The sequence below is a fragment of the Festucalex cinctus genome, chromosome 2, assembly GCF_051991245.1.
Source record: "Festucalex cinctus isolate MCC-2025b chromosome 2, RoL_Fcin_1.0, whole genome shotgun sequence".
Lineage (NCBI taxonomy): Eukaryota > Metazoa > Chordata > Actinopteri > Syngnathiformes > Syngnathidae > Festucalex > Festucalex cinctus.
The window spans coordinates 15515073-15540039 of record NC_135412.1 but is presented as its reverse complement, the minus strand read 5'-3'; the positions used below and the strand labels follow the sequence as shown (position 1 = coordinate 15540039).

The 24967-nt window shown below is 42.5% G+C and overlaps 1 protein-coding gene across 1 annotated transcript; it reads left to right on the top strand.

Moving 5' to 3' along the window:
• The first annotated feature begins 80 nt into the window (after positions 1–80).
• brpf1 (bromodomain and PHD finger containing, 1) lies at positions 81–23394 on the top strand. Its single transcript, XM_077513198.1, has 16 exons — positions 81–452; positions 2193–2974; positions 3915–4104; positions 4948–5235; positions 6792–7309; positions 9301–9490; positions 9560–9691; positions 10425–10553; positions 11171–11534; positions 13217–13528; positions 14818–15096; positions 18849–18996; positions 19089–19222; positions 19299–19414; positions 19479–19633; positions 22705–23394. Exons 2-16 carry the CDS (start codon positions 2238–2240, stop codon positions 22886–22888), a joined length of 3876 nt encoding a protein of 1291 aa, XP_077369324.1. The 5' UTR covers positions 81–452; positions 2193–2237; the 3' UTR covers positions 22889–23394.
• Positions 23395–24967: the final 1573 nt, after the last annotated feature.

Sequence of the window (24967 nt, the reverse complement as noted above, 5' to 3'; positions counted from 1 at the left end):
ATATTGATTGCAGGGGATTATGAAAGACAATTAAACAAGTTGACACTAACTCTTTGTGATTGCGTCAGAAAGGCGAAATCTAAGGAGGGAACCGTGGAAAAGGTCCCCTCGTTTTCCCGCTTTGTGTGTCGAATGTGCCGACGGGCGCCCAAAACGACGACGTCCTTAGCAATGGCGGCCCCCTTTGTTGTTCAGGCTCACTGACTCAGTCCTCCCTTTCTCCCTCGCTTTCTTTCTTTTTGTTCCGTACACAATGCAACGACCACGAGAGGATATTGTTTGCTAAAACAAGCCGACGGTCGCCTGTCCGACGGCTCTTGGGGATAGGGAAGCGTTTGGCGTCGATGCTGGAGACTCCAAAGGCTTCGTGCGAACGATGCGATGCGATGCGATGCGATGCAAGTAGTAAGTGAACCCTGCTTGCTTGCAGTCCGCCAAAAATGAAAGATCAAGTAAGTACTAGGAATTGTTTTTGCATCATTTGGCGGGCGGCTGCTTTGTGGCGTTTATTGGATCGTGTGGGGAGTATCGGCTGACGTTTGCAGGCGTCGCGCTGAATCGCAAGTGGAGTTGAATGTTTTCGTTGGGATTCTCAACGGACACAGGCGATAGTCGCTGGCGGGGCGCGAGATGGAGGGAAACACTCGCTCATTCGCCTGCGCTGATCGAACGTCAACTTGCAGGCAGAATGTCCTTGTAGGACTTTTGTATTGGCTGTGAAAAGTCACCAAACTGCTGCAATGCTTCAGTATTGAAGCTAACGAATGTTTGGCAAATGCAGCTAACGAGCGTCTAAGATCAGGCGAAACGAGCCGGCCACCAAAGCTGCCGATAGCTCATCTGCTTGTTTATGAGCTGCTTCTTGTGCTTTCTGCACTTTCGTTACTTGAAGCGGATTTTCCAAACCAGCTCGAATGTGGCCACATGCTAAGCTAAAGCTAGCTTTGCTCAGCTACGGAAGTTTGATCGGAAACTAATGATTCGTGTCCGAAGTCAAGCTTTCCCAGCTGCTCATTACGTTCAAGTGTGAAAATGAGTTACAAAAGGAAAGTGCACTTGCTTGCACGCGTGCTACAACAGCATTCTTAAGCGGGAAGTCTTCGACTTAGGTTAGCTTATTTACACACTCGAAAAGGAGCAAGATAAGAAGAAAAACATTTACTAAAGCGCAGCTTTGTCCAGATGTTGACTTTACACCTCCAACATCATCCCTGACTACACAAAACATCAAGGATGATCTTTTTGGGGTATATGCCACGGAAGAGGCGGGACGTGATTTTGCACGTTTATTTCCGGTCCAAGTTGCGAACACGCAACCGAAGGGCACAAAGTCGGAAGCACAATTATTTTTGACGCAACCCACACTTCGCAAAACGAACCGGAAACAAACTGTTGCGCAAAAAAACAGTCCCGCCTCTTCCGCGGCATATACCCCATTGGCCATGTATGTTTAAAAAACGGCGGTGATTATGTTACCGTGACCGACAACTCTCCTGCTAGCGTAATTTTGCAGCGAACGGCTCTGATTGGTCAATCGCCGGACTGGGGGTGGTTCCTGCCTTATTTACCTCCTTTCTGTGTCTTTTCACCGTTTTTTTGTTTTGCCACAGAAGATAGGCTGTATCTTCAGCAATACCATAAACCATGGAGCAGGGATGTCAGGCATTAGGACACACTTTGTGTCAAGTAATTATAGAAAAATAAATAAAAATAGATGAGCAACATTCAAACCTGTCCCCCAGCACTTATCCCACCTTCACGTGCTATAGGGAAAGATGGACATTACGAAGTTCTGTTCATGTGATTTTGTTGTTTTAGCTAAATTGTGTAGGCTGCGTATTTGTGTAATTCTAAACAGCCTGCTGTGCTAGCGGACGTTAATGAACACCCTTGTAAGTGTTAATATTTCTTGCCTCACGAATCTTTCTGCGCTCGCAGCCATGTTGCAACTCAAAACTCGGAAACTCGGTTATCAAAATAAATTCCCAGTTGTCCAGTAGAAAACACCACATGAGGGGGCGTTCACGTGCAATTTTCTACTCAACGTGATATATACCATAATTGCGATACCACATAAAAGCAGCATTAAGGCTCTACCCCCACGCAAAACGTTCACTGGCACAGAATTTGTACTTGCAGTTCGTGGAGTGCGTCACGGCCACCTACTTGAAAATCTACCACATTGTTTTCAGATGTGAAGCTGAGCACCATCCGAGCCGGCCGCGGCCGTTGCTGTCATGGGGCTGGACTTTGACGTCAAGACCTTCTGTCACAACCTGCGGGCCACCAAGCCGCCTTACGAGTGTCCCGTGGAGAGCTGCCGGAAGGTCTACAAGAGCTACAGCGGCATCGAGTACCACCTGTACCACTATGACCACGACAACCCACCTCCCGCGCAGGCAGCGCCCCACAAGAAGCGCAAGGGCCGGCCGCCTCGCGTCTCGCTGGCCGGCTCGCTGGATATGGACGACGGCGGCGGCGGCCAAGGAGGGGGGCAGGGGCACGGCGGGAACACGCCCCCCAGCCCTGGTCACTCGGAACCTTCGCTTTCCCCTGGCAGGGACGCCATGACGTACGCCCAGGCGCAGCGCATGGTGGAACTGGAGATCCAAGGACGTGTTCACCGCATCAGCATCTTCGAGAACATCGACGTGGTGTCGGAGGAGGACAGCGACGCCGAGGACGACCCGCCGTCCGTCGCCGGCGCCAACTCCGGGGGCGTGTGTAACGGGAGTGACGGCGGAGGCGGAGAGGCGGGCGGCGCCGGCAAGGATCGGCCCGACGTTGCCTCTTCCAACGGGGGCAAATCCACACCCAAGTCCGGCAAGCATAAAAGCAAAGAGAAGAAGAAGGATGGCTCGGCCTATCACCACGGCGCCCAGTCGGGGCCTGCCGTCAAACTGCCCGAGGCCGTCTTCCGGGAACTGGACCAGGACAGGCCCGACGCACCTCTCCGGCCCTCCTCTTACTACAGGTCAGCAAGTCTCCTCCTTTTATATGCTTGGTTTTTCCTGTGTACACAATTCAGGTGCGGCCACCTCCGCCTAATTTGTTCCCCACCAGCCTGAGCCACTGATATTGCTCAACATTCAGCACGGCAGAAGTGCATTTTATTAACAGCAGTTGCGGTGTTGCCATTATGGAGGCGCTATATCAACAGCAGTGCCCTAGATCTTTTCATCAAAAAGATGAGAAAATTTGAGGTGAAATAGTTTTAGATCCAAAAAGGTTAAATTTTAATCTGCTGACAAAGGAAATATAGAGCGGTAACTGAGCACGTCTCCCTCCCAGTGTAAAGGACGTGAGATTGAGTTTGGGCTTCGGCCTTCCTGGGTGGAGTTTGCACGTTCTTCCCGTGCCTGCGTGGGTCTTCTCCGGGTACTCCGGTCTCCACCCACATTCCAAAGACATGCACAGCAAGTCGATTGAACACACTGAATTGTCCCGAGGTGTGCTTGTGAGTGTGGATGGTTGTTCGTCTCTGTGTGCCCTGCGATTGGTTGGCAACCAGTTCAAGGGTGTACCCTGCCTACTGCCCGAAGCCGGCTGGGATAGGCTCCAGCATCCCCTGCGACCTTTGTGAGGAGTAAGTGGGTAAGAAAATGGATGGATGGATGTAAAGATGAATTGGATTTGGAAAAAACAAAACGCTCCACCTTGAGTGAACGAGCACCTCGCTATTGTATGTATTCACTGCCAGATCTTGTACGTGCCAGAAGCCAATGGAGGCTGCTAAGGCCAAAGATCCAGTTTAAAAAAATTAATTTGATGTGAAAAAAAAAAAATTAATTAAATGACCCATCCTAGTTTGGTTGAAGAGAATTTGTCTTGCGTGTCCCTGGCACAGACTGATCACGCCGAAAGATCCGTAGTTTGAGCGGTAGCGAGTGACATAATCGCACGTTTTGCTCCAGGTACATGGACAAGTCAGTGGAGGAGCTGGATGAGGAGGTGGAGTACGACATCGACGAGGAGGACTACATCTGGCTGGACATCATGAACGACAAGCGGCGGATGGACGGCGTCACGCCCATCCCGCAGGAGGTCTTCGAGTACCTCATGGACCGTCTGGAGAAGGAGTCCTACTTTGAAAGCCACAACAAGGTACTTCAGCAACCGCTGTTGGCAACTTCCAACCTTTCAATGTTTTGTTTTTTTTATCGGAGGGATTATTTCCATTAGAGTGTTTGGGGAATTTTCTGCAGCTACGAGTCGGCACTCACGATTAAGTAAAAGCCGTACATAACGGGGCGGCGGCGGACCTCTGATGTTTGCTATTGGCTGTCATATGGCTGCTCAATTATGCGGACAAACACAATCACAATTATTCAAATTATTATTTAATTTTTGGTACAAAACAAGAAAATGTTTAAGCATTTAAAAGACCAATTTAAAAAAAAATAAACACGATAATTATGTAAGTTCCTTTTGGAATTTATAATAATATATATTTCTAATAATATAAATGTTATAAATGTTGTTAACAATTATGCTGATTTTGTAATTGTAGAGTGTAATAATTGAAATTGTAATTGAATTTCAATTAATTGCACAGCCCTAAGATGTCATTTCATCACCAAAAGTATACAATTCACAAGGAACTCTATCACAATGTTGGAAAAAATAGTTTTTAAAGTTATTAATTGTGCAAGAAATATAATAAAGTTATCAAATTCTCAAGCTCAATGAAATCCTTTAACAAAAATTTGCGCAAAACATTTGCATCAGTTCCTGAGTAATTGCTCAATTTCAGAATGTTGGTCAGAATGGTTGTCAGTGCGTCCTCAAGTTGACAAAATTAGTAACGGCAATAATTCTTTTGCGAAAACTGCTGCTTGTGTTCTGTCCTCGCGGGCCAGATTGGACCCCCTGATGGGCCATTTCTGGCCTGCGGGCTGTATGTTTGACACCCCTTATGTAAAGAGTATACCGTCATTTTCCCACCAGGCAGACCCGAGCACGCTGATCGACGAGGACGCCGTGTGCTGCATCTGCAACGACGGCGAGTGCCAGAACAGCAACGTGATCCTCTTCTGCGACATGTGCAACCTGGCCGTCCACCAGGAGTGCTACGGCGTGCCGTACATCCCCGAGGGCCAGTGGCTGTGTCGCCGCTGCCTGCAGTCGCCCAGTCGAGCGGTGGACTGCGCCCTGTGCCCCAACAAGGGAGGAGCCTTCAAACAGACGGACGACGCGCGCTGGGCTCACGTGGTGTGCGCCCTCTGGATCCCCGAGGTCAGTGCTTTAGCTTAGCGCTAGCTAGCTGGTACGGCAGAATATGGATTGATTTAAAACTTTTGTGCGGCAAAGGATCTTGGAGTATTCAAACACTCGAGATATGTTTTTGAAAACATGAATATGAGGCAAGTTAAAGTGTTTTGAACAACATATGGTGTTGATAAAGTGCTGTATAAGTGCACTCCATTTACCATGATAATCAAATTGGCTTTTTAGTTTTGGGAAAAGGACATGTTTTTCACAAAAGTACAATTAGTAACCCGTTGGAGTTGATTCGGGATACGCTCCTTTAGGGCTGCTCGATGATGAAGAAAATATTAATCACGATTTGGTAATAATTTAGATCACGATTAGTACAGTCATTTGTTTTTTGGTACAAAAGAAGAAAATGTTTAAACATAAAAAATATTAAGACAAATAAATTTGTTTGAAACACTATAATTATACAAGTTCCTTTTGGACCAAACAGAATTTATTAAATTAGTCATTTTAAAATAAAAAAGGTGAAAATATATACATTTCAACAACTCAAAATTAGTATTAATATTTTGTTTTTGTTTACCATTATGTTGATTTTGTAATTGTGGAACTGTAATATAGTGTTGCTTCACTATAACGTGGCTCACTTTTCGCGGTCTCGCTGTATTGCAGATTTTTATTTATTTTTTATTTATTTATTTTGTTTTAGTGGTGTGTTTATGTATATATTTTTTTTACAGTAACATACCTATTATATAAAATGTATGAAGTTTTGAACATTTAGAATGTTTAAACAAAAGAGAAATGTCATAAAAGTGTATAAACTATGGTGAGGGGTTTTAGAGCCTTAAAACATTTATAGTAAATGTGAAACATAAAGCTAGCTACTTTGCGGATTTCATTTATTGCAGGTATTTTTTGGACCCAAATCCCAGCGGAAAACAAGGGAACACTTTAATTGACTCTCGATTAATTGCACTGTGGCCCGACTCTGCTTAAACGGTAAACAAATTGTGGATGAGGATTTTGTTTGTGCGTCCGAGCGCTAATGTTGTGTGTGGGAATAATTACGCTATTATATTACATAACCTAGCCTGCACTTGTGACAGTATGGCCTGTTTGCACAAATCCACTACTTTTTACGGATATCCGCAAAACCTGTCCGTCCGCAAAAAGGGTCCAACTAGAAACAATAAAAAATTGCACAAGGCATAACGTTGCGAAAGGATAGTTTAATTTTTTTTACATCGATGCATATTTTAAGCAGTTAAAATCGATATGAAATTCATTTTCGATGTATCGCTACATCCCTATATTTGGGCCATGCTACTTTATGTAACCATATAACATATTTACCGTTGGCTCTTCTTTTCACATGGTTGCAAAAGCCAATGCTGCACTAGTGCTGCGAAGAGCTTGGTTTAACTAGCCTGTCCATACTCTACGGCTTGATTATCATTTTATTTTTTTAACATTTTTATTTGATTTTACCTTATTTCTTGGTTCCAACATTGTATGGTGACAATCTGCTCTGTGTTTTGATATTTGTTTTTTTGTTTTTTGCCGGCGGCCAGGTGTGCTTCGCTAACACGGTCTTCTTAGAGCCCATCGACAGCATCGAGCACATCCCTCCCGCGCGCTGGAAGCTGACCTGCTACATCTGCAAGCAGCGCGGCTCCGGCGCCTGCATCCAGTGCCACAAAGCCAACTGCTACACGGCCTTCCATGTCACGTGCGCGCAGCAAGCGGGCCTCTACATGAAAATGGAGCCCGTCCGGGAGACGGGCGCCAACGGGACCTCCTTCAGTGTCCGCAAGACGGCCTACTGCGATATCCACACGCCCCCGGGATCCGGCCGACCCTTGGGAGGGGTCGGCGGCACCAGCGCCGCCTCGTCTCAGAGCGAAGGCGAACCGGAGGAGGACGACGAGCCCGCCGTGGGCCACGACGACGACTCCAGGGGTTGGAGCTCGGAGCGGGCCAAGAGGGCGAAGGCCAAGTCCAGATTGAAGATGAAGAGGGCCAGGAAGATCTTGGCTGAGAGAAGAGCTGCTGCTCCGGTGGTGTCGGTGCCGTGTATACCCCCTCATAGGTACCGCTCAGCACAAGACACACACACACACAAACTTACCGGTACTCACAGTAATTTGGGGATGTTGGGCTTGCGTGAATTTTCAGCATGAACCTGAAATGCAGAACAACCTTTACGATTACGAACTTAACCTTCTTTAAATAAACTCTTAAATGTTCAGTTTGGGTTTGGTACTTTTTAGGGCCATGACCGACTTATTGGCCTTCAAACATCGGCCAAAACAATCGGGCAATTGGGCCAAATGGCTGATTATTTTCCCCTTAAAAAGTTATAGAAGGAAACCAGAGTTTCCGACGTTGTGACAGTACCCTGAATTCACCATTTTGCTTGCATAGCACTAGCAACTAGCAAGTGTGTAGCGTATGTTATTCTTCTGTCCCTAAGCGTCCTTTAAGCTGTTTAATGACACCTCAGTTGGAGTTAACTGTAAAACTAAATATTGGTAGCCTAGCACTAATGCTAAAAGCAAAGGGAGGATCCCATTCAAATGCTAACAGGAAGTTAGTATCGACTTCGGTAGTGTTTTTCCTTCAAATAACAAATATTCACACAGAAATGCTGTGGGAACACATACCCATGGGTAACATAACACTACGCAAAGGCACAAATTCCTCCCAACTGGTGAATAATTAATTATTTTAAGAGAATTTAATCATAACTCTTAACTTAATCTCGTCTGTGTGTAAACCATGGATGCGCGGGCACCACACTGCCCCCAAGAGGCCAAAACGCAAAGCAACAGTCAGTGTAGTATTTGTTGTTACTGTTTTTTCAGTTGCTATTATTTTAGTTTATCCTATGCTTATTTTACTTTCTTACTGTTTTATCTTGACATTTTAAGTTATATATTTAAAGTTGATATTTCAAGGATTCAAAGACTGCAAACATCCAAGGATTTTTTTGTCTGGGTCTTGATTAAATTACCTCTTATCACTCGGAGCGCCCGACATGACATGACATGGCATGAAATATAATCCCTGAGGTCCCAAGTTAGCCCAGTAAGTCCCAAGACTTGTGAAAAATAAGACAAAATAAAAAGGAAAAGAAAAGATTAATGCTTTACAACAGTTGTAAACAAGTAAGAATGGTTTTATTATTAACATATAAAGCTATACAATAACCTTGTATACTTCATGAAATTTGTTGATAAGGTCATACTATGGACTTGTCACTCAAAGCAGAGAATCTTAATGGCGAAAGTTTGTGCCTAAGTGAGACCCATTGAAAAGGAATTGGGGGGTGTAATTTTATGCATTACATATATTTTTAAATAATCGACAGATTAATGTGTATTCTTTTTTTTCCTGCCAAAAATCGGTATCTGCATCAAAAATGCATATCGGTTGGGCCCTAGTACTGATTTTCAACAACAAGGAACTGAAGTCAAAAATTCCTAACAGGTGGTTGAGGCCTGAATTGACCAATATGTTTCCTGGTTCAATTAGATTTGCTCCTTAAACAGGCCTCTTCCTCATGCTCTTCATATTTCAACATCAGGAGAGCAAGACAACGCCTCGAGGTAGATGAGATAAGATGAGATTTTTTTTTTTTTAGAGGGAGGTGCCAACTGATCTTAAGCCTCCCGAGGACCGGTGCTACCTGCTGAGGATGAGTCTTGAGACCGTTCGCTGTAGATGTCTTGCTGCGTGTGCTTCGTTTTCAGGGAGTTTTGTTCCACACGGGGCCTCGGGATGAGTGCCAGTGTGCGTTAGGGTTTAGTGCCATCAGCAGGTTGCAAAAGAGATACAGAAGAGGAGACCCTTGGAAATCTTCAGTCATCTAACACATGTTGCGAAATATGCCATTCAGCTCCTTTTTAAGGCAACAGAAACTTGTGCAAAAAGTACTGAAAACGCTTGACGTTTGACGTTGAAGCACGCTATATTCACGTAAAGGCATTGTCAGTTCATCTTGAATCACCGAATAGTCGACTAATATCATGTATGTAGGATAACTAACTAATAGTTAACTTACTGTTTGATTTGATTCAGGCTAAGCAAAATCACTAGCAACTTAACAGTACCCAGGAAGAGCCAGTTCATGCAACGGCTTCACAGCTACTGGACCCTGAAGAGGCAAAGCCGCAACGGGGTCCCGCTGCTGCGGCGGCTTCAAACGCACCTGCAGTCCCAACGACACATCGAGCCCATCCCGCCGCAGCCTTTGGCCCAACTTCCCGTGGTGCGTTGAGTTCTTGCTTATGAAACGCTTTCCTATTGGCGCCCTCACATTCGTTTTTTGCTGTTGCAGAGGGACTGTGAGGAGAAGCAAACGATTTTAAAGGAGCAATTGAAGGCGTGGCAACGACTGAGACACGATTTGGAGAGAGCCAGGCTGCTGGTGGAGCTCATCCGCAAGAGAGAAAAAGTCAAGAGGGAGACGGTGAGACACTTTCCAACCAGTGTATCTGAGATGTTGAACTTGTGTGTGCCTGGCCTGAGTGAAATCAGTGACTGAGAAATGTTGAGTTAGCTAGCTGCTAAGCGGCTAAACGTTAGCTACCCTGCTTAATATTGAGTTATGGCGTCAGTTGAGGACGTCGGCAGGTTGGTTTACTGTATTTTGGTACCGTTGGTTTGCTAAAGCGTATGAAAGAGCACCAGTGGCCATTTCCAGCCTCCCTTTTTTGTCCTATCCACTCATTCGAACCAGTACAGGTAGGCTACATTCAAGTTGCTAGCAATGTTGTGTAGCAGAAGCCATTGGTAGTTTGCAAGAGGCACATTGCGCTCAAGCTTGTTTTTTGTTTTTTTGTTTTGTTTTGTTTTTTAAATGAGAAATGATCCCAAACTTTAGACATGATGGCTTACGCACTTGAGACTTTATGACTTACGCACTCTTTCCTTCTGGCTCAATTTAATGCAATGAAAAATCGCATGATATAATCCACAATAAACATACGATTAAAAAAAAAATTATATGATAGTGATGCTGCAAAAAGTAAACGGCAATATAGGGAGAGACAAATGTAGTCGCAAGCTGGACAATGAGTTGCTCTTCCACTAGATGGCAGAAGGTACATAATTGACCTGGGTCTTAACTTTGGGCACATTTTCAAATAGTCACTGTAACTGACATGCATTCGCGCGCTCACGTCACCTTTTTCTGTCTTCAGATTAAAATGCAGCAGATGGCGCTGGAGATGCAGCTGACCCCCCTCCTGGTGTTGCTGAGAAGTACCCTGGAACAGTTACAAGAAAGAGACACTAACAACTTCTTCACTGAGCCCGTGCCACTTGCAGAGGTGAGTCAGCATGTCCACACGCACACACAATCTGATTGATGTCGTATATTTCCAAGTCTTGTCTTGATCTCATGACTTAGTGTGTTTATAATTTTGTGTATATAATAATGAACATACAGTATGTACTAGGGGTGTGAATTGCTTTGTACCTGGCGATTCGATCCGTATCACGATTCATAGGTTACGATTTGATTTGATACTGATTAATCCCGATACGAATCTATAAATTGATTATTGCGATTTATTTATTTACTTATAATTAAAAAATACTAATCAGTAAACTTGTACATGTACATTGTAAGTTTTGTATGAAAATGTATTTAATTGTATGCAAATTTATTTATGTATTAATGTATTTAGATGCAAATGTATTTGCGTACATCTAATGGATAAGGACCTACAGCTCATACCAATATATCTGTGCACTGAAAGTTTTTGTACTTCTTCCTACTCCTTTTTGAACATGCAAATTATGATACTATTAACACATTTTCTTCTTTTACTGTAATAGCGCGATATAACGCTGAATCAATTTTTTATTTTTTTATTTTTTTTACACCTCTAACAAGTACATAAAAGAACAGATTATTTGCATTGAGGCTTATTTATGGCTGCAGGTTCCGGACTACCTGGACCATATTGACACTCCCATGGACTTCCAGACTATGTGGAACCTTCTGGAATCCCACCGCTACCTGACCTTTGAGGCATTCGAGGGCGACTTTGGTCTCATTGTCAACAACTGCCTCAAGTACAACGCCAAGGACACGGTGTTCTACCGCGCCGCCCTGCGCCTCCGGGAGATGGGCAGCGTGGTCATCAGAAGCGCCAGGCGGCAAGCGGACCGGATCGGCTTCGACTACGAGACCGGCATGCACCTCCCCCGAGACGCCAGTCCCGACACTCGACGGGAACTGGAACGGGAGCGCCAGCGGGAACGGGAAAGGGAACGTGATTGGCCGTTGTCGTCGAATGAAGATGGTGAGCGAAAAAGGAAAGAAAAAAAAAAACACTTCAGCTCGCACCTCAGAAATCGCTTTGCACACATCACATACTCCACACACACACACCCACACACCAAAAAATTAGGAATAACATTTTTAGTCCAACTTAATTTGACCTTCGGAAAACTTTTGAATGCACTTGTCCAACTGTTCTGTTTCACTAATTTTCAACAAGTTAGCTACAAAATAGCTGCTGCTTGATCCACAAATGTTCAGGTTGAGTTACAATTGGTATTTATTTAACCGGTCGTCTTCATCATGCTGGTAACATTTTTTGACACCTCAGACTAAGACGTCACCTAATTGATCCAACGGTATGTCGCCATCAAACAGGACGCAGCCACTGAGCTTAGAGTGTCATCAGAAGCAGTACCGTGCGCTGAGGTTCATGGCTGGTGAGGGAGGCACTGACACTAGAGTCGGATTTACAAAGGTATGAGCCAGAGTGGCGGTTTTGCCATTACATTTGCAACCTCGCATAACAATATAGGAACATTTGAATTTTCTGACCTGAAGTTTGAAGCATGCATAGTAAGAAGATGGACGACGTGTATAATAGAGCGCATTCTTAGTGAATCTATCCCGAAGTTATTTAACCAGTTACTTCGACTGCAAAATTAAATTTGGAATTTAATGTTTGTGGAGTTTTTATAACATTCTTGATATTTAAGAAGACTTCTTGTTCCATACTTCGTCAATATCGGATTGAAGTGAATCGTATTGAATCGGGGAAAGACTGAATCGAACTGAACTCTTGTGAATCAAAATTGAATACCCAGTAGGAAGTGCTTGAGTGATGGAGTCCGCGTCGTCTGACTTGAAACAAACATTTAGTCATGAGTTTTGAGTTTGACTTTTGATGTGTGCACAAAAATGTTCTTAGAGTAGATAAAAAATGCTTCTAGACGTGAAAATACAGATTGTTGCAATAGACAATGTGAATTTAAGAAACAACTGTTGATTACATTACTAGAAAAACAAAATTTTAATTTATTATCTTGTCATATTTGGGAAAAGGCTTGCTTCAAGTCCCTGGGATTAACATGCAAAAAAAAAAAAAAAGAAAAAGCTCCACAAAATTAGATAGTTGCTCCTCAAATGAAGTCATTGATTCACAAAACTGCTCTGTAAAGAATAAAAATTACATTTTGAGCCTTGCACAAAGAAAGAGGCCCTTTCCAATTACAACCCTCCTTGACCCACGCTCTTTGAGAGATTGCGCAATCTGAGGCTAGGCTTAGCGTCTTGCCCATTTGAAGAGGAAAACACAACTTCAGCATTTTATTTATTTTTTTGACTGGAAAATCATGGACTGAAATATTGGATTTGAGATGAAAATGAATACAAAGAATAGTCCAGAGAAGTAATATTGAAAACAATTTGATTGAAGCATTCTTTCACTGGACGTCCCTGATCAGCAGGTTGCAACAGAAATATAGAGAGACCGGAAGATTCACAGAAAGACATAGAAGGGAACAAACATCCTTAGAAAGTGATTGGTCGAGAACCACAGGTTGTGCGAAAGGTACTGAAACATTGAGCAGTTGGACAAGTTTACGGAAGGTCAAATGAAGTTGACCTGTCATTTTCAGTCAAAACCTGAGTAGTCATGGATGTTTTTTTTTTCTTTTCTTCAATTCTTGCTGATCCTTCCATTAGAGCTCCTGGCGCCCGAGAACAGGCGGCGGCTGCCTTTGGAGGAGCAGCTGCATTACGTGCAGGCGCGCCTGGAGGAGGCCAGCTCGGGGAAGCACAGCATCGGCCAGTCCCGCCGAGCCAAAGCTCTCCGCAAGGAGCTCAGCGTCATCAAGAGGAAGCTGGCGCACCAGCGGGACGGCGGCTCAGCCGGGGCCAGGGATTCTCTGGGGGGAGGGGGCGGGGCTGATCGGGGCTTGCTCCCTCATCACCCGTCCTCCGCGGGGCACCACGACGAAGGCGAAGAGAGCAGCAGTCAGGAGCTCGGCGGCAAGGGTCAGTAATTTTTGGCTGGTGGCAATTACGTTTTATTTATTTATTTTTGCTGTTTCTTATTGTGTTTGTGTGCAAATCGTATGAAAAATGATTTAAATAGCCTATAACTCATTTACTCGCGGCCATTTTCACAGAAGCAATCCCCTTCACTCCCAGCTGTTTGACTGGAATTTGACTGATTTTGCAAGGCCAACAGAATATTGTGTTCTATTGCTATAAAAATTACCAAAAGAAAGATTAAAATATCTTCTTTCTGTCTGTTTCCGTTTTGGAGCAATTAGCATTAGAATATAGCTAAGTTTCATCATTATTCACAAATCTGAGTAATTAAGCTTGTTTACAACATGACCCTGGTTGATCTCCTTTGCTCTGTTGCCATCTGCTGGCCGTTCGTGTAATAACTACCATTTCTTCAACCATTCTCTGCAGTTGAGAGGATGCATCAAAGCCTTCTGGATGCTTAAATTCTGTATGCATAAAAATAAGTAAATAAATAAAACGTATAAATACGTCTTTGGGACCTTAAAACATTTAAAATAGAACATATTCATACATTTTTGGGAGCAAATGAGTTAATCAAAAAAGTCTCAAAAGCAGTGTTAATCTTGAATACATTTTATTTAATTTTTCATCTTTTGACTAAAATTAAAGTTTGTCATAATTTAGTCATCTGGTTGTGTTTTAGTTTTAATCCAATTTTAGTCAAAGGAAATAAAGAGCAATTTTAGTCGACGAAAAAAGGAGCAATTTTAGTCGACTAAACTGATAATTTTCCTTCAGCATACATTTCAGCTTTTATATATAAAATTAAAACATACCTATTTGTAACTGTAGTTTAACACATTAATTGTTTCAATGAAACATGTTGAACTGAAAATAATATAACTTAGTTTTCACCTAAATAAAAAGTGCATAATTGCTTGAGATTAATCTTACAGCTGCACAGTGAAATAAATAAAATTAAACAAATTACATTAACTAAAGTGTAGTCAACACTGAACAGTTTGTGTTTTTTTTCCCCCCAACCCGCGTTTCGTTCCTTCTGATTGGATTATGTGAATTTTCATCTGTTGTTTTCTTTTTTTTTTTTTTTATTTGTCATTGACAAAATTGTCAGTCACTTTTAGTTATCGTTATAGTCTCAATGAATGGCTTCTATTTTAGTTTTTAATTTTCGTCTGAAAATTTTTTTTGTGACAAATTCTTCGTCGACGAAATCATCACTGCTCAAAATGCTTCTTCGCACACCCACGGTTGCCAAATATTAACGACATCTTAACTCGTGACAGATCTGAGCGTGTCGTCGTCTGCCTTGGCTCCAGAGGTGGGTCGGCGGACGTCCGTGCTCTTCTCCAAGAAGAACCCCAAAATGGCCGGACCTCCCAAAAGACCCGGACGCCCCCCGAAAAACCGGGACCCGGGCTACATCGCGGCAGGGGTGGCCCCCAGCCCTATCGGGCCCCCGCAGTTGCCCATGCTGTCGCCGGGCAGGCAAAGGAAGCGTCCTCGCAGCCCCCGCACCAGCTCCACCTCCGACACCGACAGCGACAATGACGACCTGCTGCCGGGTACAGGAAACGCGCACACACACACGATGAATTGTACTTTCATTTTCACATACAACACAAAAATGTAGTTAAATCTCTTGTTTAAAGCTGCTCTATGTAAACAATAGCATTTTTATTTGACCATTTATGACTGAAACATCGTCTAATTAGTAGATGAACATCTTAGCTATTCACAATTGGTACTCCTGCAAGCCTCTGGCCATTAGTTTTCAAACTGGATTCGGATTTGAATTATTATTAATTATTATATAGTCCATTTTTGTAGACTATAAATCTAGCATTTTAGCCTATTTTATTTTAAGGAAGGTTTTAAACTAGTTAACAAAAACTGTCAATGTTTTTAGTCATGACAATAATTTTACCCCTATGTATTTTTTTTGTCAGCATATTATGTTGAACATTTCAGATCTAAAACTATTTCACGTAAAATTTTTCTCATCTTTTTGTTGAAAAAACTAACCCTAACTTGACACAAAATTACAGTATATCAAAAAGTGGCTGCAATAGCTACATGCTAGTAAGTTAGCCACCGTTAGTTAGCGGTTGGATTAACATTTTTGTTGGAATGTTATAGCCGTTGGATTAATGTTATGTTATAACTGTAATTTACATATTTATTTATTTTTTTTAAACCTATCCTGTGAATCCACCTCCTGTATGTCCCATTTGATTTTGCATGTTGCAAAAACAAATGGGACAGACAAATGCGGCATATATGGGGTATATGCCATGGAAGAGGCGGGACTTCTGACTTCCGTGATTTTGCACGAGTTTGGTTCCGGTCCGTGTTTCCAACGTGCAACCGAGGGGCGCAAAAAGTCTGAAGCAAAAGTATTTTGACGCAGCCCTCACGTCGCAAACCGAACCGGAACCAAAGCGATGTGCAAAAACAGTCCCGCCTCTTCCATGGCATATACCCCATAGCTAGCTGCAGATTTGAAAGGGGGTGTGTCAATGTGTGTCACATGACAGTGTCATAGTGCCAGATTAGCACAGCCAAGATTTTACATCATATCATTTACTAGGGGTGGGAATCTCTGACATGAGGCCGATTCGATATGTATCTCGATACACAAGTTGCGATTCGATTGAAAAACGATTATCTTTCAGAACAGAACGGTTCGATTAAGTTTGGGAACGATACAATTTTCGACTCGATACGATTAATTTCAATATTCAAAACTTATAGTGACATTTGTTGCTTGTAAACATTCATCTTAAAACACCACAAATTTTTACAGTATCTACAAATGTGTAAAAAAAAGAACAACAACAACGTCTTCTATATTTTTATATATTGAATCAATTATTTAAATGGACCGGAACAAAGGGCTGGGCGATATGACTGAAAAATGTATCAGTTTAAATATTTATTAGTTGTTATTGACTAGGGGTGTTAAAAAAAATCGATTCGGCGATATATCGCGATACTACATCGCGCGATTCTCGAATCGATTCAATAATCGGCAGAATCGATTTTTTTTTTTTAGGATTCACACCTTAAGCATGGAAGAATGTTATATGAACGGAACATTAAGCCTTAATATTTTATTTTAATGCTGTTCAAACATGAAACCGATTACAACCTCTATAAGACTGAAATTTCAGATAAATAAATAATACATTTTCATATAAATCTTACACTCTACAAGCTTACTGATTAGTATTTTCTAAATTTTAATGAAAAAAATCGCAACAATCGACTTATAAATTCGTATCGGGATTAATCGGTATCGAATCGAATCGTGACCTGTGAATCGTGATACGAATCGAATCATCAGGTACTAGGCAATTCACACCCCTATTATTGACAGTTATAATTGTTTTTTGTTTTTTAATTCAAAATCAGGATCAGGAAAACAAAAGGCTGATAATTCAATTTGAAATATAAATATTTAACCTTTAAAAAGACACCAACACAATTAAACAGAATATGTCCACATTGTGAAGTATTTCAGAAACATAAATTTAAGACATGACATAAACCTACCGTCCAGCCAAAAGAAATATGAAGCCACCTTATGGAACAATAAATCTATCAAACACATTTTAACAACTTAATATATCCAAAAATATTTACAAAAGTGCATTTCCCTTTTTATTAACAATTTTTGTTTTTAATAATTTTTGTTTTTCTTTGCCATCACATTCATTTTTGGTTAATGTATGACATCTTTTTTGTTTTTTTAATCTGAGACACGATGATGACCACAGAATCACTTCTGTTTGTTTTGTTTTTTGGGCTGTCGTTCATTTTGAGTTTGATGACGTAATTGCGGGCACGTCTCAGTTCCCTGCTGCTCATGCTAGTTGTGTACATTGACATGGAGCCACAAACTGAGAAATGAGATACTTGCAGTGTGCGTTTAGCTTAGCTGGTGTGTTGGCTGTGGGACATACCTGTGTCGTTTGAATCCATGCATTGGATCGTCACGGGAGTTATTCTTTTTGGCTCGCGCGCAGTACCAACGCCGGCCCGGGACATACAAGTGCACCGAGAGGACTCGATAGCCATGGGAAATACCGAGATGTACGGCACCGGCTTCTGCTAACTGTCTCCACTGTTGCATGTTGTCACTCGTTGTGCGCGCGCGCGCCGTGTCGCGAGCACGGCGTTGACGGTAGGCTCCTCCCCAAGGTGCGTAACGTCTTTGCATTATGTTTACAACATCCGGGGAATGAAGCGTCTCTTTTTTTTTTTTTTTTTTTCTTTTATTATTTTTTGAACATATAAACAGATGAACAGCAGAGATAAAACAAAAAACAACAACAATCAAAATAGAAGAAAATCCCAATAACATAATCATTCAATTAATCATAACTTACATGTTCAAAAGGGAGTAGGAAGAAGTTAAAAACTTATCTAGTCCTACCCCTTTTACTAAATATATTTAAACTCTCTGAGTGCTACTTTGCTAGCTCTCTGTAAACAGGGAAGTAGCTTGAATAGTGCTGCTACTGAAATGTAAACAAAACAAGTAGAGCACGGTGCAGAACTCTTGCTATTGTTATGAAAACCATAAAGCCTCACTCGCAACCGATTCACAGCCACGCGATATCCGGTCCACAGCTTTACAAGCAATGTATCTAAGGATTCCTGGCGGATTTTGTATCGGTTGACAAGTCTGCTACCGATACGGCCGTTTAGCTCCCCTTGACGACCGATGGTTCGGTCGAATCGGTTTTTTGTCCCACCCCTATCATTTACCATCTCGTTTTTTAATTAAAATGTCCATAGATTTTAGTCCAGATTTTATTTAGTGAAGTACATTTTCGTCTCGTCTTCATTAGTCACAAAAACGCATCCTGACTTAGCCCCAATTATTGTTTATTAATGAGGGTTTTTGCCTAGTCTATTTTTAGTCCGGTGAAACATGCGCGATGACGAAATTAACATTATTGTACAAATGTAATATTTAAAATACTCTTATAGAACATATTTTTATCGAAAATGTTAGTTTATAGAAAATGTTTGACTTAGCCTCCCCTATAAATAATAATTGAATTGTTTTAAAACAACTAATTTGTTCTGCACCATTTAACTGTTTTAATTAGTAATTCTTTTGTATACCACTAGAGGGAGCTCACGTACCACTAGTAGTACATGCACTGCACTTCATTGCATATCACTGCATTTCTGCTGTTGACTGTCTGCATTTATACTTATGATTAATTCTCATTTTGTGTTTTGCCTTTCTTAGTCAAAACATGTTCTGAAATCAAGTTCTTATTTGGCTGTGCTGTGTGCGCAGGACTGCCAAGTAACGGATTTGACGGGGGGAACCAGCCCGTGACGGAGAGCTTCCGCGTGTACAGGAACGACACGCGCCTTCCGCGTTCCAGCTCCGACTCGGAGTCGACCACCAGCAGCAGCAGCAGCGCCGCCTCGGACCGGACTAGGTCAGATGGCCGCTCTGGCCATACCGGTCGCTCTCACGGTGACGGTTTCACAGGCTGTATCGTGACGTTAGCGTCGCCTCTCCTCTTGACAGCACGACGCCGTCCAAGCAGGGCCGAGGAAAGGCGTCGTTCTCGCGCTCGGCCTTCCACGAGGACAGCAGCGAGGAGACGTCGGGCACGGAAAACGAGTCCTACTCGGTTGGAGGCTCCCAGGGAGTTTCGCACCGTGAGTGGGGAAAAATCCGAAAAGTGAGAGACGTGGCTCGGTGCTGACTGTGACCTTTGCCCCCTTTTGCCATCAGTGGTACGCGGGCGGTCGCGGTCGGGATGCTGGATGACGTCGGACGATTACTCGTCGCTGGAGGCGCTGGACCTGGTGTGGGCCAAGTGCCGAGGCTACCCTTCGTATCCCGCCCTGGTGAGTCGGCGCCACTTTTTGACGGCGGCCGCGCCGGCTTCAACGTGCTGACAACTGTGTGCAGATCATTGACCCCAAAATGCCCCGGGAGGGCGTGTTCCACCGCGGCGTCCCCATCCCCGTTCCGCCGCTGGACGTTCTCAAACTCGGCGAGCAAATGACCCAGGAAGCACGCGAGCACCTCTTCCTGGTCCTCTTCTTTGACAACAAGAGAACCTGGTGAGTGCTTTGTCGTCTTTTGTTTTTTCCTTTTGTCTTCATTTGGTAAACGTGTTGCTACGTTTCTATGGCATTTTTCCACCTTCGAGGTAACTTAAAAGGGATACTTGACTCATTGAACCATTTTCAGCAGCAAAAAGCTAATATTTTGTCCAGAATTAATTTGATAAGTTCATTATTTTCTTGTACAATTAATAACTTTAAACAAACACTATTTTTTCCACTTGCTGTTGAATGAAAATGACATCACCTGTGCTGAGGAAGTAGGTAACGATCAATCATGGCTCAGTTTGCTGACCAAACCCAGAAAACAAGTGAACCATGATTGTTGATTCTGGACAAAATATTTTTTTACAGCTAAAAATGCCTCAATGAGTCAAGTATCCCTTTAATATTACATTTGTGGAATACGAGTTATGTCGCAAAATCCAAACGTTTTTATCCATCTAAGGGGGCGGCCATTTTGTCATTTGCTGTCGAGTGTAAATGACATCACAGTTGCTCAGGTCTTAAGTAACAACCAATCACAGCTCACCTGTTTTTTTTAAGCTGAGCGGTGATTGGTTGTTACTTAAGACCTGAGCAACTGTGATGTCATTTACACTCGACAGTAAATGACAAAATGGCCGCCTTCTGATACTGAAAACTGCTGGATTTTGCTGCTAAACTCTAATTCCACTAACGCATTGTTAACCAGAATACCATATTTGGACTAGTGGGGCTGTATAGAACTTTTTATAGTTTTTTTGTTTATTGTTATTTATTATAGAATTTTGGTTGGTGGGTTGAGTCATTTTCAGAAGTAAAAAGTAAATATTTTATCCAGATTGAATTTGCTAGCTTCATTATTTGGACAATTAATACCTTTAAAAACTCATTTTTCCACTTGCTGTCGACTGATGATGATGATGACCTCACCTGTGCTGAGGAAGAAGGTAACGACCAATCATGGTTCACCTGTTTTCTGGGTTTGGTCAGCAAACTGAGCCATGATTGGTCATTAGTCATTACCTACTTCCTCAGCACAGGTGACATCGTCATCATCAGTCGACAGCAAGTGGAAAACTTAGTTTTTAAAGGTACGTTTTATAATGATATCACATTCATTCTGGACAAAATATTAACATTTTGCTGCTGAAAATGGCTCAATGACTCAAATATCCCTTGAAGTTGTCAGTGTATCAAGGCCACGACATTTGAACAGCCAAACTTGGCTCGAGTGAGTCACTGTTTCATTTTCCCGAGTTTGCACCCTCATGTCGCTTTGTGGCCCGCTTTCAACGGAAACTCAGCAAATCATCAAAAAAGGTTTTACAGAAATGGGCCAAACCTGTTTTGAGAAAGAAGTGAAGAGGTGGGGGGAACCAGGCCGATGTGGTTTCTGGTCATGTCGTTGAGGTTGCCGTCAACACCAGCGTCAGCACATAAGCAAGTAACACCGCGTTGCTATCAGGTCACCAAGTACCTCCTAAGAGTCTCAAAATTCGACCAAAACCAAGTTTTCAGAAAATACATACTTCTTAAAGGAACACACAATCAAAGTTCATTTTCCTTCATTCTATCTATTTATATCAATGGTACCCGATTGCCTGAAAAAAAGTTGAAGCTAATTAAGTAACAAAATTCTGCCATATTGGACGTTTTTCTTTCTCCATTACATGTCATTCCTGTGATATGTTGCATTAACACAGCATTGTTCCTTTTGGGCTTGTTTTCTGGTGTAAAATGTCATATGGCGTCACCAAACATTGCTTGCAGTCATTTTAGCTGGCACTCCTAACCGTCTTAGGTTTCATTTTTCTTCCTTCAGGAAATAAAAAAAACAAAAAAACAACAACAATTGTTACATAAGTGACTGGCAAACAGTCAACCTGTGCACTTTACAGTGGTGTGCAATTGCTCCATTCCACCGTGATGGATTCTCGCCAAAATTTATGTGGCCATGTGCTAATCATAGTCTAAAAATATCAGAATGAAACTTGCAATATTGTGGATTAATTTAACGTCGGAATTGTTAATATGCATAATTGTGGGAATGCTGAAGCATGTTATTATGATTTTTATTCGCCACACTTTTTTGCCGCTAACAACTCCCACATAATACTTCCAATTTACATTGTTCAAATTTCAACTAGCTTAAAAAAATTCAGCCTCCCGGGGTATATGCCGTCTGATTCCACATTACTTACAGTATTTGCACAATTTAACGTTTAATATCGACTTTTCCCCATTCATTTTCAATGTAAATTTTCACAATATCACTTTCCATGCCCACTTCCATTTTATATAACTTATCATCATTACCTGGTGGCTGATACTGCTCGGTGGCACAGTTGGTAAAGCACATTGTCCAGTAACCAGGAGGTTATAAATTATAATTTCATAATTTATCTCTCAATGTGCTTTCAGCATTCCCACGCAATTTCTCCAGAAATTGCACTTAGTCTAGTGCAGTGTTTCCCAACCCTGATCCTCGGGGAACACTATCCAGCCTGTTTTCCATGTCTCCCGATTCCAACGCAGGTGAGCATCGTTATCAGGCTTCTCCAGAGCTTGCTAATGAGCTGTCATTGGAATCACCTGGGTTGCAAATAGAGAAACATGGAAAACAGGGTGGATAGTTTGCCCTGAGGACCAGGGTTGAAAAACACTGGTCTAGTGTACAGTATACAGTTGTGCTTAAAAGTTAACATATGGGTATGTAAACCTATGAGCGCACTGTATGATGACACAAAAGCTGAATGCCCATAAAATAAAAAATAAAAAATACTGTGGCAATTGTTTTGAAAGTTTCAGAGGATGACATTAGTGCGTGTGAATTTTGGTGACAATTAATAGCATTTTTGTGTCATTAAGCAGCATTTCGCGTTTGTATATGTTGCAGTTACAAACTTGATCTGTTTATTAAATTGAAAAAAAACAAAAACAAAAAAAAGAACAAAGAAAAGGTCACCATCCAGGAACAAATGTTCACCTCACTGGAAAGTCAAGTTTAACCGCATTGAGCTCATCTGACATTCCTTTCGTTTCCTCTGCAAGTGTGTAATTATGTTGCACGTGTGTGCGTGCAGGCAATGGCTTCCTCGCTCCAAGCTGGTGCCGCTCGGCGTGGACCAGGAGCTGGACAAGGAGAAGATGCTGGAAGGCCGCAAGTCCAACATCCGCAAGTCGGTGCAGGTGGCCTACCACCGGGCCATGCAGCACCGCAGCAAAGTGCAGGGAGACCCCAGCAGCGAGACCAGCGACAGCGACTGAGCACGCCCAGTCACGCCCGGGTCACGTTAAGTGCGGTGGCACGTGCGCGTCTCACTATTCCCCCACCCAATCATGAAATGTGCAAGCCGTTGCTTTCAACGAACTTTATTTCATCGGACATGTGAAATACGTAAATGTTCTTTTGAAATGCACGAGACAAAATGTGTGTAAAAAGGAGGTCCACGCGAAGGTCACGTCCATTTTTGGATACCCAACGAGCTACAAAATGAATTGCACCTAATTTATAACCCCAACCCAGACACTATGTGGTCTTTTTAAAATTGCATCCGTATTTCACAATCATGATGTCACTTGTAATCGCAACACTTCCCCTTTTCAAGCTTTTGTACCATCACGTGGGTCGTCTGGTCGACGAGCAAAGTGAGGCAGGCGCACGGTTGCCTCACTGTCAACGTGTCACGAGATGAATGCTTTACAATTTTTATATCAACTTCAGCTCGCAGAAGAATACAATTTTAATAAAAAAATAAATAAACTGAAAATGTCTTCTTTTTTTCCTCCCCTCATGTGTGGTCTGCTGTGCTTTTGTGTGTATGCTTGATTTCTGCTGAGGAATGTGTTGTAAACATCCGGTCTTGTTTGTTAGCAGCTAGCAAGCTAAGATGGCGTGAAGACTTCAATATACAGCAAGACGAGTATATCTGGACACAAACGACTTAATGAATGACAATTTACACCATGAAAGTAGTGATCGACGTACTGTTTCAACCAAAAACAACATTGGCCTACCTTAAGCTTCCACTTCCCCAACAAACTCCCCCTTTTTTTTTTTTTTTTTTTTTTTTTTTGGTAGAGCGGCTCCAAACGGCTGGTTTCAATGAGTCGCAGTCATGTATAGTGTTTTGTCTTTTTTTTTTTTTTTTTTTTTTTTGACACGACATATTTCCCTCGTTTTAACGAAAACGCTCGCCGAAAATCAAGCTCTCTACATTCATTTGTTTTGGGGGGCTCCTCCGGGAAGCAGAGCGGGAGCTAAGCAGTGACGTCAGCTAGATGTCAGCTATTACATATCTGTGAAATCCAGCCATCTCAACTGTCAGGCATTTTGCAGCAAGTACAATTTGCGTGCAAGGGTTATCCTGGCTTTACCAACCCAAACTGTCTGACTGCAAACTCCGAAAAAAGGACATCCAAGATTAACAACAATGTGAAAGTCAATGGCACGGGACCTGGAATTAATCGTTACGGAGGGCGACTGGTCCGCATATCAAAGTTGTTGCTTTGGAATAGTTTGTAAAATTTGTGGCTCTTGTGCATTCAGGTGTGGCGTTTGCAATTGCATGCTCTCTGCAGGTATGCAGGTGTTGGCCGCTTTCTTGCAAACAAAACCATCCATCCATCCATCCATTTTCTTGACCGCTTATTCCTCACAAGGGTCGCGGGGGCTGCTGGCGCCTATCTCAGCTGGCTCTGGGCAGTAGGCAGGGGGCACCCTGGACTGGTTGCCAACCAATCGCAGGGCACACAGAGACGAACAACCATCCACACTCACACGCACACCTAGGCAAACAAAACCAAACAGCAAAAAATAAAAAAATGTTTGGTTAGGATTTGCAAAGTTTTCAGGAAGCAGCCTTTCAATAAAGCTAGCATGCATTTTAAAAAAAAATTATTTTGGTAATTTGGAGGAAACTATAGGTAACTGGGAAAAAAAAGCCACTTGAACACGTGAAGAACATGCAAACTTCATGCAGACTGGATTCGAACCCTCAACCTCAGCCCAGCATAGTTTATTGTGAGTATGTGTACGTTTTGGAGAACAAATATAATTTGTTGTTCTCAGTTATTTTTTGTGCCATAACGCCCAAGAGAGAAAAACTATTTCGTGGACGCCCAACTTTCCGCTGCAGCTATAAATAGCATAATTTGTTTATAAAATAGCTATACACGTGTATGCCTTGAAGAGCTAATATTCCTTGCGCACTGAGAGTGCCACTACCACCTACTGTAGTGGATATGCAATTACACTATTCTCGTACAGGAAAAAAAGAAAAGAAAAACGGTATGAGAATTAAACCGAGAGGGTTTTGTTGTTGTTGTTAATGTATGCATGTTTTC

What these genes read in the sequence shown, in the direction of transcription:
- brpf1 (XM_077513198.1), top strand. Translation starts at nt 2,238, where the DNA reads ATGGGGCTGGACTTTGACGTCAAGACCTTCTGTCACAACCTGCGGGCC. An exon ending in CGGCCCTCCTCTTACTACAG is followed by an intron (nt 2,975 to 3,914) that starts GTCAGCAAGTCT and finishes GTTTTGCTCCAG; the next exon opens with GTACATGGACAAGTCAGTGG. An exon ending in TCAGGAGCTCGGCGGCAAGG is followed by an intron (nt 13,529 to 14,817) that starts GTCAGTAATTTT and finishes AACTCGTGACAG; the next exon opens with ATCTGAGCGTGTCGTCGTCT.